The 14,983-nt window shown below is 39.7% G+C and overlaps 1 protein-coding gene across 2 annotated transcripts in view; it reads left to right on the forward strand.

Annotated features, from left to right (window-relative positions):
- GTDC1 (glycosyltransferase like domain containing 1) overlaps positions 1-14,983 on the forward strand; it is a 303,609-nt gene that overhangs the window by 23,435 nt on the left and 265,191 nt on the right. For both annotated transcript variants that reach the window (XM_029934635.1, XM_029934634.1), the window contains exon 3: positions 1,896-2,099. In XM_029934635.1, coding sequence (XP_029790495.1) covers positions 1,921-2,099 — 179 coding nt within the window. In that variant the 5' untranslated portion in view covers positions 1,896-1,920. The remainder of the gene's footprint in view (positions 1-1,895; positions 2,100-14,983) is intronic.

Consider the following 14,983-nt stretch of genomic DNA (forward strand, 5'->3'; position numbering starts at 1 on the left):
AGTCCTACAGCATTAGGTAACTTGCTCAAGGTCACTCAGCTAGGAAGGGACATTGCCGAGTTTCAGACTTGTATCTTCCTGGCCCCATGGTTCATGTCATTTTCCCCTGAGGAATACAACTTTTTGTTCTGCAGATAACTGAAATATGTACTTTTATATTTTTCTCCAAAAATGCTCAATGGAAGATTCAGACATCAAGAACTAAGCTTTTTTCACTCCAGTTGTTTGTTTGAGAACCATCTGAGACTTTTTGCTTTGAAATGCAGTGTTAAGTAGGCATTGCTTTGGCTGAGCTAGGTGAAGTACAGTTTTATTAATGAAAAGCATCATTGAGTTGTTGAGACTAATCATTTTGTGGAACAAATTATTAAGAAAACCAATATACTGTTTAATGAGTGGTGTTAAGTCATAAAGGAAAAAACAAAAATCTGGAATATTTTTTAAGCAGTGTAGTCTTTATATACAGAGTGATGTTTCTTCCTTACTTCTTACAGGAAGCAGCATATAATTTGAAATGTATATGGATGTTTTTTACATTCACGTGTATATTTTTATTTCCTTGACCACATTAACAAAAGTGATGTTATTAAACCAAAAAATGACTTTGATCACTAACTCTCTGGGATGAAAATTTTGCCCTGTCTGTTTGTTTATTTATTTATTTATGAGAGAGAGATAGAAAGAGACAGAGTGGGAGTGGGGGACAGAGAGAGAGGGAGACATAGAATCTGAAGCAGGCTCCATGCTCTGAGCTGTCAGCAGAGCGCCCACCTTGGGGCTCGGACTCGTGAGCTACGAGAACATGACCTGAGCCGGAGTCAGAAGCTGAACTGACTGAGCCATCCAGGCACCCCAGATATTACCATGTCTTTAATAACAACATTACTTTATCTCTCTTACTGGGAAAGGTTGTGGAAGCCTTGCAGGTTCATAGGCATATAGCTTTACCCCACTCTGTTGGTCTACCTTTGCAGGTGGGATCTTGGTGATAGTGGGGGAGTGGTGAAGCTATGTGCAGTCTCTCAAGAAATTATGTCCTGAAATTTTTAACACTGGAGAATTGAGATTTGAATGTGAATGTGCTTTTTTTCTTTTTTCTTTATTTCTGAGAGAGAGAGAGAACGAGAGCGAGCAAGAGTGGGGGAAGGACAGAGAGAGAGGGAGACACAGAATCCGGAACAAGCTCCAGGCTCTGAGCTGTCAGCACAGAGCCTGACAAGGGGCCCAAACTCATGAACTGCGTGACCAGGACCTGAGTCCAAGTTGTATGCTTAACGGCCTGAGCCAGTCAGGCGCCCCATATACTTTGTTTGTTTGTTAAATATGGACGCACTGGGGGCAGTGATAGCTAGTGAATTTAAAGATGAATTAATCTGAGGGTGACGGAGTCAGAGAGTTTCTGGGGTGGAAAGGGCCTTGCAAGTGAAGGGCTCTTGGAGTAGAGGTCATAGGACATGAGTTCACTGACTGTCTGAGAGTGGTAGAGCTCGAGGCCAAACCACTTCTATGGTTACTGAGTCGGGACCGAAGCCATTCCAACCAGGAAGTGAGTGATCATAGCAGAAGAGGGCTTTCAACTTCCTTGGGTTGGAGAAGAAACTGAGTCATCGTGGAAGTAACCTCAGGGCATGGAGAAAACAGAAAAATAAGCATCTATTATTTCCTCTTATTAACACAAATGATGTGAAAATATTGATTACAAAAATATAAACCTTGTGTGTTAACACATTTTTTAAGAAAGTGGGACAAGCGTATTTAAAAAAAAATTAATCTGTAAATTACTTGTATTTGCTTTCTGGGTACACTATTTTAATTTATTTTCATTTAAAAATACCTTTATATACATACACACACATATATGTTGGAACAAATAGTCTTTATTGCTTATTATTCAGAATCTGTGAAGTCTTGAAAGGGCCAATGAGTACTCTCATCATTGAGGCGTTCTATGGAGGGTCCCATAAGCAGCTGGCAGATCTGCTCCAAGAAGAGTTAGAAGACTGTGTCCTTTATACCCTTCCTGCAAAGAAATGGCATTGGAGAGCACGGACATCGGCTTTATACTTCTCCCAGAATATTCCCGTCAGTGAACATTACAGGTAATTTGAGCTCAGGCTGCATCGTCAGCCTATTTCTAATGTACCTGTTGTACGGATGTTGCTTCTCTGTTGGCATCTATGAGATTTTCTCCAGCTATGGAATTGGTCAGTCTGACTAAGGAAGTGTTCCTTTAGACACAGTGGAGCAGCAGGGCACATTTACGCTCGGAGGACCTCTGGCTGGTAGGAAAGTGGCCTCATTTAGAAACTATAAGCCTCTTCTCATTTGTCTTGTTGATTGTATCACATGCATGTGTGTGGGTGTGGATGACATTTTTTGGCCTGAGAGGAGAGTTGATCTTGGGCATGTTTGTTGTTGTTGTTGCATATGCTCCAAGCTGTCTCTTTTAGTGAGTATGCGTTTTGGTTTAGTTTATTGTGTCTGCTCTGTGCTAGCAGCTAAGGTTGAAATGATGGATGTGACCAAGGCTTGTGCCCTTAAAGCTTTAAGGAAGATTGAGGCAGAGATAGACATGCAAGTGCAGTGTGAGCATGAAAAACATGGAGGAGTTGTTTTTGATGTTACAAAGTAGGAATGGCTTTGTAAAGTGGGTAATCTTTGCTTAGTCTTAAAGGATGAATGGATTATGGGGACACAGGATTCAGTTCTGAGTTCTGATTTGTTAGGAAGTGGGAACTAGGAGCACCTATCAGTGATTCTTACCAGACGCACTGGAGAGATGGATGAGAAATACTGATTGCATCTGCTCAGGACCAGGCAGAGGGCTGAACATCCTATCTCCTTATTCTATTCATGTATACTGCCAGGGGTCCCCTGCTTGTTAAATAGTGGGACATGATCGTACTGTGGTTTATATATCCATTGTTCCTACCATTTTGGGCCCTTCTGTGGAGGGCTGCATCGGTTTAACCGGAGTGGGGAGTGCCAGGCTGAGAGTGCCGTTAGGGCAGACGGGTTGTTAGAGAAAGCGCACGTCACAGGCTGTCCTGCTCACCTTGGCTTCAGCAGTCACATCTGTCAGTTGCTGCTTGTCAGGTGGAGCAATCACTGGGGAGATGAGAGCTTGGGATTGAAATGTAGGTTGCTGTTCTTAGTAGTGACTTGCTGGATTCAGAGAATACCCCATCTGGCATAAGAAAACCATGCCTCATGTCTGAGAATTCACATTATCAGGTGGAGTAACAGTGAGCATTCAAATCTCTTTGCTTGGGATTATAGAGGTAACATGCTGTTTAGGGGACATTTTAAGAATGGTGTATGTTTCTAATCTGAAGTGTATTTTTCCTCACATAATTTAATATTCTGAATTTTGATATCACTAAGTGAATATCGTTCACTAACAATATTAGAAGTTTCAATGAGTGTGTCAGCTTAAGAGTTTTAAAGGCATTGGTAAGATGGTGACTGTGGTAAAACCTGACTGTTTATAGTTGCTTTCACATCTCATTTAATTGTGTTTTCACAGCACCAATTGTATTATATTACTTAAGGTCACGTAATCTGGTTAGCTTTATGGCACATTTTCATTTAACGTTGCCATTTGATATAATACGTTTTTACAATGATTTGAACATTGAAATGAACCGTTTCTCTATCTGCTGTTACATTTCATTTTGATTATGCAGTTTTTCAGAATGAAATGATTGTATCACAAATATATGTGTATGGGTAGCACGCACGCACACCCTCTTGTGCCTGTGGCTTCTTCGGTCCCTTTGAGGCCTTAGTATTTGAGGTTAAAGATCACATTGCTCTTTGAAGCAGTCTTGTTTGGGAGGTCGATTTCTGAAAGGTTGTGATGTAAAGTTGTACTCTCTGACGGCCATGACCCGCAGGTCCTCATGGTGCTATCTAAGATCTTTCAAGGTCAGTCACCGGGCTGTGCAGTTAGTTGCACTAATCTAATCAGACTTCACTAAAAGATACCTCACCAGTTGAACTTACAGTTATATTTGACAAATGATAACTTATCTACTCTTTTTGAATACTTTTGGAAAAATAGCAACAGCATGAAAACTTACACTAAGTTAAAAAATATGCTCACTCAATCCTACTTTGGAGTGCAAGAACAGTCATTAGTTACACCAGATACATCCGATCTCTGTGGAGATTTTTAAAGATCTGAAGGGCGCCCTGGGTGGCTCAGTCAGTTGAGTGTCCAACTCTTGATTTCCACTCAGGCCATGATCCCAGGGTCATTGAATCAACCCCTGAGTTGGGCTCTGCAGTGAGCATTGGAGACTGCTTAGGATTTCTCTCTCTCTCTCCCTCTCTCTTGCTCTACTTCCCTCTCCCTCACCTTCTCCCTCTTTCTCTCCCTCTCTTTCCCCTTCTACTCTTCCACTGCTTGAGCGCATGCTCTCTCTCTCTCTCTCTCTAAAATAAAATTAAGATATGAAAAGTATTTGTTCTTTAGTTACTCTGATTTTTCATTTGGCAAATGAAATCCTCAAAATTCATAAAGCACCATTATTACATACTATGCAAAATTACTCTAAACAGGTAGGGACTGTGTCTAATGTGTATAGGTACATGTGTTATTTTTCTCAGCTTCTATACATGTAGTCATTAATGTTATGAGCTTAGTATCCAGAAATTATTTTATTACTAAAGGAATAAATGCTTCATCCCAATTACTCAGTTCGATTCTGCTTTATCTTGACAGCTGAAAGAATATGTCATGATTCACATTTGGAGCTGTTTAATTTTATCATAGATTACAGAAGCCCCAAGTTATTTTTCTCAAAAGTGGTTGGTAATTATTGTTTCATGGGTTAAATTAGAGTTTTGCCTTCTGGAAATGGCAAAATGCAGAAAAGTGTTTTTGAGGATGGGCCTTAAATTTTGTATTCTGAAATGTATGAGTCATTTGTCCCAAGAGCAGTATTTGAGTTTCTTAGATATACCTAGACTAGGCATTGAAGATGATTTATTTACTTTCTCCTGTCTGCAGTATCTTTACTGAACTGAAACAGTCACTGTTACTGAAAATCATTTTTTCACTCTCAGCTGCTTACAATTATATATTTCATTCCATCTGAGGTAATGTGGCAGGTTCTCATCACTGGCCACTTAACAGCCCTTCTTCCTTGTTAATCACACTTTTCTTTGGAGTGGCTAAGTACCCTCTGAGAGTGAGGCACGATTGACCTGAGTTCGTCATTATGATCCTCTTCTCTGCCCAGTTTTCCCAGCTTTCTTTGTGGTTAGTGCTGGGCAGTCACTAGGTTTTGGCAAATTAGACGTAAGTGGATGACTTCTGGGGGTTCTTCCAAAAAAGTTTGTTGTGTTTTGCATTTAGTTATGAAAGGAGAGAGCCATTTTCCTTTCCTGCATTTGACAGTGGTTGTGATATCTACAACCGGGAGGTGACGGGATGAGGACAAAGTGCTCAGGTCCCCAAACTGGATGATGGAAGGCTGGAAAGACCTGGAGCAATAGAGCTCCCTAGGCACCTGAAAACCCACCATCTCTAAAACCTCTAGAAATGATTCATAAAGTGCAACAGATTTCCTTTTAAGTCCATAGCTGAACAAAGTAAGAGAGGATATGAAGAAGGATCTGGAAATTAGAGTGGTAGCTGGCCTTGAAGCTGTGGTTGCCTCATTTTCATGGAGACTGGTTAACTTATTATGTTACATTCTGAAATGAAATATCCTGCAGCTCTGACCTGAATTAGGGCTTTCTGTGTCTTATGGAAACTTCTCCAAGACCTTTTCAGTGATGAAAAGTAGAGTGCCAAACAATGTTATTAGGTGTTGTCTTTGGTATAGAGAAAGGAGGTTATGAGAACAACACAATGGAAGAAGATAGTGGAAATGAGTAGGAACAGTAGTGTGAAGACCACGGCGGCAGAGGACGTCACCGTCCACCTGGGCCCCTCCAACCTTTCCCTCTCCGCACACCCTGGCCGGCTTCTCACTGTCAGTAGCTCTTTGCTTGACAAGCAGCGCTGCCCGTGCACACTGCGGGCCGGGAGCTGCCCTCCGCAATTGGTCTACACCCCTCAGATGAAATCATTCTGAAGTGTGCGCAGGAGGGTAAGCATTAACAAAGATTCCTTAAAAGCCCTGCAAGTCAGAAAATGTACAAGCGTAATTCCAGGTAACTCCTGGGTCACACAAGGAATTGTAATGGATAATACAAAACAGGACTGAATCATAACGAACATACTGTATATCATAGTGTAGGTTGTATCTAAATTGACAGTCACAGCCACATCATCTTTAATTCATTCATTTTTATTATTTTTTAATCGTGTTATGCAGGCCTTCTAAAGCTTGTAGTGCAGAGCAGGGACCCTCTTACTTGAATCTAGGAGTAGTATTGGGAAGATAAGAATAAGAAGAGGAAAAAATAATGAACTTGAAAGCAGGTATATAGTAGAGATGAAGAACCTAGGAGGTTTTTTTTTTTTTTAAGTTTTTTATTTATTATTGAGAGACAGAGAGAGACAGAGCATGAGCATGGGAGGGGCAGAGAGAGGGGGAGACACAGAATACAAAGCAGGCTCCAAATTCTGAGCTGTCAGCACAAAGCCCAGTACGGGGTTCAAACCCACAAACCATGAGATCATGACCTGAGCCGATGTCAGACGCTTAACTGACATTACTTTTTTTTCATGTTTATTTATTTTTGAGAGAAAGAGAGCATGAGTGGGAGAGGGGCAGAGAGAGAAGACACAGAACCCGAAGCAGGCTCCAGGCTCTGAGCTGTCAGTACAGAGCCTGATGTGCGGCTTGAACTCAAGATTGGTGAGATCATGACCTGAGCTGAAGTCGAAAGCCCAACCGACTGAGCCACCTAGGCGCTCAAGAGTTGTTTTGAGATAATAAAATAGACGAACACAGGCATGTTTTTTTTCTAAAGGCACAAATAATTTTTGGAATAAAAAAATTTAACTACTGGTAGGGCACAGATCCATAAAAAGGGGAAATGCTCTTAAGAGTGTTATGTTAATAGAGTTGAAACCTTGGATGAAATAGTGAATTTCTTATAAAAACATAACTTACAAAAACTCACTTAAGATGAAACTGAAAGTCTGAATGGAATTACAATCCCTAAAGATGCTTCTGCATTTGCTCAAAGGCTTCCCGCTGCCAGACGGGCTAGTGCCTGTAGGGGCGGGGGGTGGGGGTGGGGGGGGTGGGGGGGCGCTGATGGCTGCCCTGCCGCTTCCCTGCCTCTTTCCACACTATGCTACTTGAGATGGGGTGTCTAGGTTTTTAGGGTTTCTGTTTCCCAATAGCCATAAAATCCTAATTGTTAATAGATGTTGATTATCATTATGATACCTTTTTTAAATGTCCAAGGAGGGGCAAGGGAAGCAAAAATTGGATAGGAATTAAATTGGATGAAAGTTCAGTTGGGTGAAGGAATGCATCAGTGAAATTAAAGCTTTCAGTGATATGTGGCTGTTGATAGTTGTGTTATGATTTGCCATAATTTTTAATGGTGCCATGATTGTGGCCTTTTCTTAAGCAAGTTCTCTTTCAAGGACTGTGTCATTTTTTTCCCCCTTAAATGAACTATTCTTTGTGAAACATTGAATGTAACATTCTAAGGGAAAGCGAACATTTGTAGCTGATATGAACTGTGTATGCTTGTTTGCAGCTAGCCCTTGTGAACAAAGGCATGGCTGCACTCGTGAGTATAGGTGAATTAGGACAGAAGGTGGTGGTTTCCCAGACAATTCTTTTGTAAATTAGGAATCTGAATTATTCCTTGCTTGACAGTTATGTCTAATTTTGACTTGTTACCTTTGGTTAAAAATATAACTTTCTGAATAATATATTACTACCTTAACCATAAGACATTCTTTTATTAAAATATACCTATCTGCATAGTTTGATATTATCTTGATCATATAAAGACCTTTTTAAATTATTATTTTTTAATTTAAATCCAAGTTAGTTAACATATAGTTTAACAATGATTTCAGGTATAGAATTTAGTGATTCCTCACTTACATACAACACCTGGTGCTCAGTCCCAACAAGTGCCCTGCTTAATGCCCATCGCCCATTTAGCCCATCCCCTCACTCAACCAGTAGGTTAGTCTCTGTATTTAAGAAACTCTTATGGTTTGTCTCCCTCTCTGTTTTTTTCCTGTTTTTGCTTCCTTTCCCCTGTGCTCATCTGCTTTTTTCTTAAATTCCACATATGAAATAGACAAATATCTTTCTGTGACTGACCTATTTCTCTTAGCATGATGCACTCTAGTTCCATCCACATTGTTACAGGTGGCAAGGTTTTATTCTTTTTGATACCCACGTAATATTCCATTGTGTGTATGTATGTATGTATGTATGTATGTATGTATGTATACACATCCTCTTTTTTTAAATGTGTTGTTTGATAACTTTTATGTTTTTTTAAATGTGTCATTTGATAACTTTTACATTTATCTTGAGAGAGAGAGAGGGAGAGGGGGAGAGAGAGAGAAAGAGAGAAAGAAACAGATTGCAAGTGGGGAAGGGGCAGAGAGAGGTAGAGACAGAATCCCAAGCAGGCTCTGCATTGTCAGCACAGAGCCTGACATGGGGCTTGAACTCATCAACCATGAGATCATGACCTGATCTGAGATCAAGAGTCGGACACTTAACTGGCTGAGCCACCCAGGAGCCCCCTCCCCTCACATCTTCTTTATTCCTTTATCAGTTGATGGACATTTGGGAGCTATACATACTTGGACTATTGTCGGTAGTACTGCTATAAACAATGGAGTGCATATGCCAGTTCAAATCAGCATTTTTGTATCCTTTGGATAAATACCTAGTAGTGCAATTGCTGGGTTGTAGTGTAGTTCTATTTTTAATTTTTTGAGGAACCTCCATACTGTTTTCCAGAGTGCCTGCACTGGTTTGCATTCCCATTAGCGGTGCAAAAGTGTTCCTCTTTCTCTGCATCCCCACCAACTTCTCACATTGCCTGAATTGTTAATGTTAGCCATTCTGATAGGTGTGAGGTGGTATCTTATTGTGGTTTTGATTTGTTATTTCCCTGCTGAGCAATGTTGAACATCTTTTTATGTGTCTGTTAGCCATCTGGATGTCTTCTTTGGAAAAGTGTCTCTTTATATCTTCTACCCATTTCTTCACTGGATTATTTGTTTTTTGGATGTTGAGTTTGATAAGTTTTTTATAGATTTTGAATACTAACCCTTTATCTGATATATCATTTGTAAATATTTTCTTCTATTCCATCAATTGCCTTTTAGTTTCGCTGATGTTTCCTTTGCTGCACAGAAGCTTTTTGTCTTGATGATGTCCCAATAGTTCATTTTTGCTTTTGTTCCCCTGCCTCTGGAGACATACTGAGTAAGAAGTTGTGGTGGCCGAGGTCAAAGAGGTTGTTGCCTGTTTTTTCCTCTAGGATTCTGATGACTTCCTGTTTCATGGTATGGTAAACGCCTTTTTATTAGTGTGTGAAATACTGGAGTATAAAAGTAAACAACAACTTAATAAGGACTTGTAGGTAAGTGGATTTATAGATAAGGTTTGGTGTAGATAGAGACATTGTTTTACATCTCCGTAGTAACCAGAACAGGATTTAATGGAATTAAATACTAGTAATAATAGCTAACACATTAAACACTTATGATGTGGTAGATATTCTATAGTCCTGGAAGCTAGATATTATTTTCCTGGATTTATGGAAGAGGAAACTGAAGCTTAGAAAATCAGGTTATTTGCACTGATTACACAGTCAGTTTAGTGGTGGGTATGCAGTTGGAACTCAAGTCTGGCACCTGCAGAGGCCATACACTGTTCTGTATAAGCCCATGCTCTTAACCACTATGCTTTCTTAATTCCCTGCTCAAGCAAAGTAAGCTAATAAAGGATATTAAACCTAAGTACCTCTTGATTATAAATATATGACTAAAGTTTATTACTAGAAGTAGGTGCGATGCTTCTCCTGGCCTTTGAAGAATTATAGTTCTTGATTCTTGCTGGAGGCTGGAAATTAGAAACCAGGAGACTTTCTAGGTTTGTAACTCTGTGATGTTCTCATTTTTCCTCAGGGCATTTGCTCTTTAGTGTTTTTTTTTTTAAGTGTATTAATTTATTTTAAGGTGGGAGAGGGGCAAAGAGAGAGGGACAGAGAGAGAATCCCAAGCAGGCTCTACACTGTCAGCACAGAGCCAGACACAGGGCTCGAACTCACAAACTGTGAGATCATGACCTGAGTCAAATTCCAGAGTCAGAGGCTTAACCGTCTGAGCCACCCAGGCAGTCCGGATCTTTAATTTTTGGCCACACAAGTTTTAGGTCATTTGAATTTTCTTCTTTTGAAATCCAAATAAAAACCCAACGTATTATGCTTTATAAAAATCACAGGGTAGACCCGTGAGTACAAAAGTAGCATTTTTTAGGATACTCACCTGCAGTCCCAAGTTATCCTCAAACTAGTGTACTGTGAAGTTCTCTACTTGGCTTATGAACTTGGCTACAGGCAGCACTCCAGTAGCATCTCTCTCACTTCTCTTGTATCATTACCAGTCATATGCACTTGGGATTTGGATGATGTTCCCACACAATGTAAATAATACTGTCATGTGGCATCCTATAATCTCACCAATATGTGACTGCTCCATTTCTGATAATTAGCCTCAAGCTTCCCCATCTCTGTTGCCTGCTTCACCAGCTCCCCTACCATGTACTACCTAATCGTGGGATTCTCTTTTAGTTTGTTCTCCTATCAGCTTTGCCTTCCTATCTAGACAGTGCACACTGCAGCCTTCCAGAAGTTGTGTGGTGCTTAGAACTTCATCCACAGTATTTCATCTTAGTGAAATATTCTGCTTCACAGTATTGTTCAGTTTAGCCATCTGAACTTTATGTTGAAAATGCAGCTGACCACAACATATAATAAGAGAGTAATCGTGCAAACCAAGTAACTTCCCATCCCCTCAGTCTCCGTTGGTCTGCCTCATGTGTTTCTCTCCTCCTGCTCGCTCCCTTCTCTTTCTCTCTCCTCTACACACACGTGCTCACACAAACAAATGACTATTCTTAATTCCTCTAGCAATGTCTTCACTGCAAAACTGGAAATTAATCCTGTTACCATGCTTCCTAAAGTTTGGTTATCATGCTTTATCTTTTCCACTTTTCTTTATATTCTTTTATCAGTGTTTTTAACAAGTAAAATGTTCCAGCATCAGAAAAACAAAATTCTTATGGTGGAGTTTGTAGTTTATTCTCACCACAAGCTGCTAATTCAAAAGTGTTTGCATACTTAGCAGCATGCATTGTGAACCCACTGCTTCCAAGGAATTGAACATGGCAGTGCAATGTCAAGTGCAGTGTATCCCTTTTTTAATATCCCTTTTTTAATATTCCTTGTAGATCATTTTAAAAAATCACATGTAAGAGTCTATATAACCCCCATGTAAAGTCTCATATAGATATAAGGCATCATTTCTAATAGACTCTACATCTTAAAGACTATTAGAGTAAATCTCCTATATATTTACCCTTTGAAGTTTGACAACTATATTTTAGAAGATATACCAGATGTTTAGTACACTTTTACAGAGCAGAGAAAATCATTCTTTTTGATGAAAGAAATGGAAAAGGTAGAAAAACCCCAACACCCCTAAGGGATACAAGAGGTAACTATTGTATAAAGGAGCTCTGGCTGTAGAGCAAGAACCTTCATAATTTTGCTTCTAGAAGTAATGTACTTATTTTTGACCTAACAGTCAAAACTGTGACTCTGATCTTAGAGTGCTTCTAATCTAGTTTTTAGGTGTTGAGTATCTTCATTAGAGTTTATCTCCATAGCATGGAAAACGCTTTAGGAAATGAAAGACATTTTTATTGTACTTACCATTCCCAACAGTTTTTCTGCTTTTATCAAGGTCTTAGTCAATGAAAGTATGCTTACTTCTGAGGCTATATAGGGTGTGCATGGGTATTAGTCTCTGACTTAACTGTGTTTGGAGACCCTATAGCGATGATGTAGATACTTTGCTACCCTTCCCTTCTCCTAGGCCTCCCTTCTTAGGGAAGCTTTTGTGTTTGCCTATTCCCTTGAGGTCAGATTTGGCCTCCTAGCTGCCTTTGGACACATTGTCCTATCCGTTAAATGAGTAATTCTTGTCCAACTGTCCTTTGTTTATGCTCCTCTGTGGTTCACTCACATGATGGACCTGCTGGTCTCCTGACCGGCCGGCCCACAGAGATACCCTGTAGGCGGAAGGCAGGAGCTGAATCAGACGTACTGCTCACAAAAGAGCATTCATATCCCTTTCATCCTCTGTCTTTCTGCAGAACATAATCCTATATTCTAGTAAGTTTCTTCTTAAATAGTCTCTCCTATATTTCTATTTGTTTACGATCTCATGCTGATAATAAAAATATAACACTCTCCCATTTTAGGAGCAGTTCCAGGTGACTGAATATATGTAATAGAGAAGACTAGGGGAGGGATGGTTTGGCCAGACGCCCCTCCCCCCAGACTAGTTATCTTTTGGACTTTTTTCTAAGCTTGTTTCCAAGATTTTTTTTCATCAGGTTTATTAAGAGCTTTTATATTAAGAGATAGTGCAGTGCCAACACTAGCACTGGTGATGTAAAACCAAACTTGGCAAATTTGGACATAGTAAGTATTTAATAAACTCTGTTGACTGAAAGAATGCTTAATGCCTTTATCCACTTGCTCATACTCATAGCATTGAAGAAATGATCCCCGACTGAAAACCATCAGGGACTTTGCACTGCGGTTTAAAAATCCAGATTATGTACTGGGCTTGCTGAGCCCTGCCCACCTCTGCACCCTCACCCCCCACCCCTGCCGTCTCATTGGAGCCCGCTGTGGTAGCTTCCGGGGCTCGTGTTCACTCCTCTGAAACCTCGAGCTCTTTCCTGCGTCCTGAGCTGGCAGCTAACTCACACCCCCCTCACCATACCCTTTGCTTACTTTCAAGTCTGACTAAAATTTTGACTCCTCAGAGGGTCCCTCCCTGGCTGCCATATGTAAAACAAGCCCTCTTATTTCTGTATTCTTTTTCTCTCCTGTGTAATAACATTGCATATAATTTGTAATTATTTTGTTTGATTTTGTTTCTTTTTTCATTATGCCACATCTTTCAGGATGACAAGTGCCATGTTTGTCTTCTTTACCACTTTTATCCCCAGTACCTTGCATGCTGCCTGGCAGGTAGCTGGTACCGAGTAAATATGCCTGAGTGAATGATTTCGTACCTGTGGACTTGAAAATATGCAAACGCAACATGGCTGCAGTCGGCCTTGCTTATTGTTTTCCTGCTTTGGGCACTCTTCCTTTCCTGTGCCTGGAGATAGCCCCTCTCCTACCCAGACTCTGCTTATAGACATTTAAGGGCTTGTGTTACTCGGTTTTATGGGATTAAACTAAAGAATTCCATACACTTTTACTCACTTATTTTTATGGGTCATATTAATCATACTGTGAAATCAGTCACCATCTATTATGTAAATTTTCATAAAAGAAAATATAATTTTCGGAATTTCCCTTGTATAAAAGTGTTTCTAGGAAAAAAAAAATTCTCCATTCAGGAAACTTTATAGAATCTAGAATATACCTGTGATATTTTATGAAAGTATTTTAGGCTTTTTAAATTTGGCTGTGGCCACCCATGAACAGTGTGACCTTTTAATTTACAGTGTGGAAATTATGGGATAAATGAGAGATTAAAATTTGGCCCAAAGATGTATTTGCTTGGCCACTGCGATTATTTAAGCATTTTTACTTTTTAACGCTTTTAGAAAGACAGCCATTCTTTGTTTTGGTCATAAACACAACTAGTTGCCAGTGTTTTATACTAGTCTGCTTCCTAATTTATGTTACTTTACTAATCCATTTAGGCCTTTGTGTTTGTTGCCTCTCACTTTAGAACTTGCCCAAGAATAAATCTTCAAATGATCTTTAGAAAATATGTGTATATGTGTACATATTTAAGTGTACCTCTTCATAAAATTTACTAAGAAGAGATAGTCATTTGTGTTTGGAAGAAATGTCGTATTATAGTGTAGGAACTAGCAGTCCGGGTTCTAATCTCCGCTCTGCCGTAAGTAAATTGTTTGGCATAGGAAAGTCAGTTTTTAACCTTAGAGTCTTATTTTTTTTTTCACTTGTAACTGAAGCTTTTGTTTTTGTTTATTGAGTTCTGTGATGTCATGAAAAAGGAATTGAATTCAAGATCAAGATTCAACAGATTTTGAGACAAAAGACAATTTCGTATTGTCATTCAGCTTTGTTATGCACCACTGCTTCATTTAATACAGGAATTAGTTCCTCGTCTTATTTGTATATCTCCTTGAATTTTTAACTTTTATTTTCATAGACGTTTGGGGAATAATTCTTTCCAGTAGTGCTTCTGTCTTTGGAGTCGCTCTGACGTGACTTATTATTAGTTTAGAAGTCCTGTTCCAGCCTCAGCATTTTAGGATTATTTGCCTTTTCATGGTTCTGTCTTTACAGGGCATGGGCCACGGACACGTGCACTAAATACTGAAGGCGTCACTGTAGAGCTCACACGGATTAGTTCGTGAGGCCAGCAGTTACTACAGAAGGAGAAAGGAGGGGACTGAATTCTCATTCAGCATATTCTGAGATAGATGTAAGAGAGTGTTAGAGATTTTGATAGATGGAGATGAAATGGAAGAGTGCTGTAGGAGAAGGAAGTATTGAGGACAGAGATAGTAATGCAGGGAAAATTGGATAATGCAGTCTCCAAAATCTTGCTTTAATATGGACATATTTTGAGTTAGGAGGAGTTGTGGGGCATCAGTTTGGGATGATAAGATATATTTTATCCAATTCATGTACATTTGTGAATTCAAGGTTAATAGTTTGGGGAGCTTATACTTTAGATTATGAGTGTCTCTTGAAGGCTCTATTCCCAGAACCCTATTAATTGCACATTATTGAAACCCAA

Source organism: Suricata suricatta, chromosome 3, assembly GCF_006229205.1.
Source record: "Suricata suricatta isolate VVHF042 chromosome 3, meerkat_22Aug2017_6uvM2_HiC, whole genome shotgun sequence".
Lineage (NCBI taxonomy): Eukaryota > Metazoa > Chordata > Mammalia > Carnivora > Herpestidae > Suricata > Suricata suricatta.